Source organism: Carassius carassius, chromosome 5, assembly GCF_963082965.1.
Source record: "Carassius carassius chromosome 5, fCarCar2.1, whole genome shotgun sequence".
Taxonomy (NCBI): domain Eukaryota; kingdom Metazoa; phylum Chordata; class Actinopteri; order Cypriniformes; family Cyprinidae; genus Carassius; species Carassius carassius.
The window spans coordinates 37,304,157-37,306,419 of NC_081759.1; the positions used below are offsets into that span (position 1 = coordinate 37,304,157).

At 36.8% G+C, this 2,263-nt stretch overlaps 1 protein-coding gene across 1 annotated transcript; it reads right to left on the reverse strand.

Moving 5' to 3' along the window:
- Nucleotides 1-233: 233 nt before the first annotated feature.
- On the reverse strand, nucleotides 234-2,041 carry LOC132140459 (trichohyalin). The gene is made up of 5 exons (XM_059549243.1): nucleotides 1,709-2,041; nucleotides 1,481-1,560; nucleotides 1,260-1,320; nucleotides 705-1,148; nucleotides 234-600 (listed from the first exon to the last, which is right to left on the reverse strand). Exons 1-5 carry the CDS (start codon nucleotides 1,938-1,940, stop codon nucleotides 263-265), a joined length of 1,155 nt encoding a protein of 384 aa, XP_059405226.1. The 5' UTR covers nucleotides 1,941-2,041; the 3' UTR covers nucleotides 234-262.
- Between the last annotated feature and the right edge of the window lie 222 nt (nucleotides 2,042-2,263).

A 2,263-nucleotide genomic window follows, 5' to 3' on the forward strand; every position in this document is an offset into this window, starting at 1 on the left:
CACCACAGAATCATTGTAGTTATTAAAATATATTGGCATATTGACTGTTATATCTGCTATTTCTTGGGATATTGAGAAGTTTGATTTCAAAATTGAGGGGGGGGGGGGGGGGGGGTTTGTTTTAAATAATTTTATGCTTTCCTTGTTTTGCATTTATTCTTAAATGCAGATTTTTAAAAACACTACACCACATGTATGTACTTAAAATTGAGCTATGTTTTGATGCCTTAAAATTGATTAAAAAAATCTGCTCTGAACACTTTTATTTCTCCAGATTTGTGCTTTCAGTTTCTTTTTCCTTTGATTGACATGTACTGGCTTCCAGCTCTTTTGCTTTGTTTTCTGGGTGTCTCATTTTTTCACATAACATTTTGTGTATATTCTCCAGTTGTGTGTGTTTCCCCTGAAGCTGATTTTGTTTCTTTCCAACCTCTCTGACGGTTTGCATCAGTTTAGCATTAATGTCCTTAAGATGTCTGTCTTTGTCTTGAAGTTCTTCATCCAGTCTTTGTTTCTCTTTCTCCAGTTCTTTAATCTTTCTCTCTCTCTCTTCTAGAAGAGATTTTGTTTCTTCAAAACATTTGGATTTTTCATTCAACTCTGGGAAAAGAACAGACAATCCCAAATGTAACATCAGGTTATGTCTGTAGCAAACATTCATTTTAATATGTATGTGCTTGATCAAATTTGATCAAATTTCATACCTGAAATCCTCAACTGCTCTTTCTTCTCCAGCATCTCCTCATGTCTCATTTGCTTCTGTCTCAGTGTCTCCAACTGTTGTTTACTGGTTTCCATCTCTTTGATTGTGCGCTCCAGTAGTTTTTCTTTCTCACTCATCTGTTTGCTCATATTCTCCAGCTGTGTGTCTTTCTCCTCAAACTGAATCCGTTTATCTTCGATGTGTTTAGTTATTTGTAGCAGTTGTTTTTCTATTTGCTGAAAGTGTGATTCTTTCAAATCAATGCGTTTTTCATTTGGAAGGAGATCAGATTTTTCTGTGATTGTTTCTAGTTGTTGTAAGACTCTTTCCAAATCCATCTCGGATGCCTTTAACTGCATTTCGGTTTGTTTCAGTTTTTTCCCTTGATTTTTGAAAACCTTGAATATTGTTTGGTGAAGTACCTTCACATAATTCACTTCGAGCTCTGAAAAAGGAAATTAATGATGTCTAGTCTATCAAATGAAATGTAATGTCTCCCTAATGTCTCTTTCATGATTTATAACAGACAAAGAAAGTGAACTTTAACAAAACCCACCTGTTATTAAAGCAGATTCCTCCATTTTCATGTTTTGATTCTCTTCCCAAGTACTGTTTAACTATGAACGTATAAAGAAAACAGTTACAGATGGAAACATAAAGATAGTACATAAATATTTCTCTGTTCACATAGAGCTGAAATAACTGATTGGGGAAGCACTCCTGATTAGAACTGGTTTAGTATTGCTTTTGGTACCTTAGTGTTAATGTACATCTTACCTCATGTAGTGTCAGATGAACTTGTCTACCTTGAATCTTTGATGGCTGATTCACAGGTTGGACATCAGAGTCTTTCCTTGCTGCATGAGGGAACAAAACACAATTTGAAAGATGAACGTGTGTATGGGTTTGGTGTAACAGCTGAATGATTTATGGTGTATTTCACTTTTAGTTCACACAGGAGACTGTTAAGGACATTGAGCTGATGTAGAGTTATAGGATGCTCACCTCCTTCTTCTACTCCTACTGTTAACTCCTCTGTTCTGTCTTCACTGATGACCTGACACAGATAAACTCCTATGTCTGATTCTCTGAACTCTCTCAACTTCAAGGAAACATTTCCTTTGTCCATGTCCTCAGTGGACAGACCTGTTCTGCCCCTGTAGCTCCGCCCCTCTGTCACCTGTCTGTTCTTATAGAGACACACACAGTCCGTCTCTTTAAACCACCTGATCTCCATGTCAACAGCACTGATTTCAGGTGATAGGTGACACGGTACAGTGACATCAGACCCCAGTTTGACCTCAACACTGTGAGCTTCCTCAGGGACAATAAGATGAAACTCATCTGTGAAGGAAGAGAAAAACACACGGACTTATGCTATGCTATTTTGAGTAAATAAAATCATATTCTGTTGTGAGAGTATTATTTTAAGACTTACTGCTGCTGACAGTTGCCATTATTCTCTCCTAAACAGGGACAAAAACATTCAATGAGAGAAATAAATGATTTCCATCTAACCACCCAACATCACCCCATCATAAAATAATGGCATAATATTCA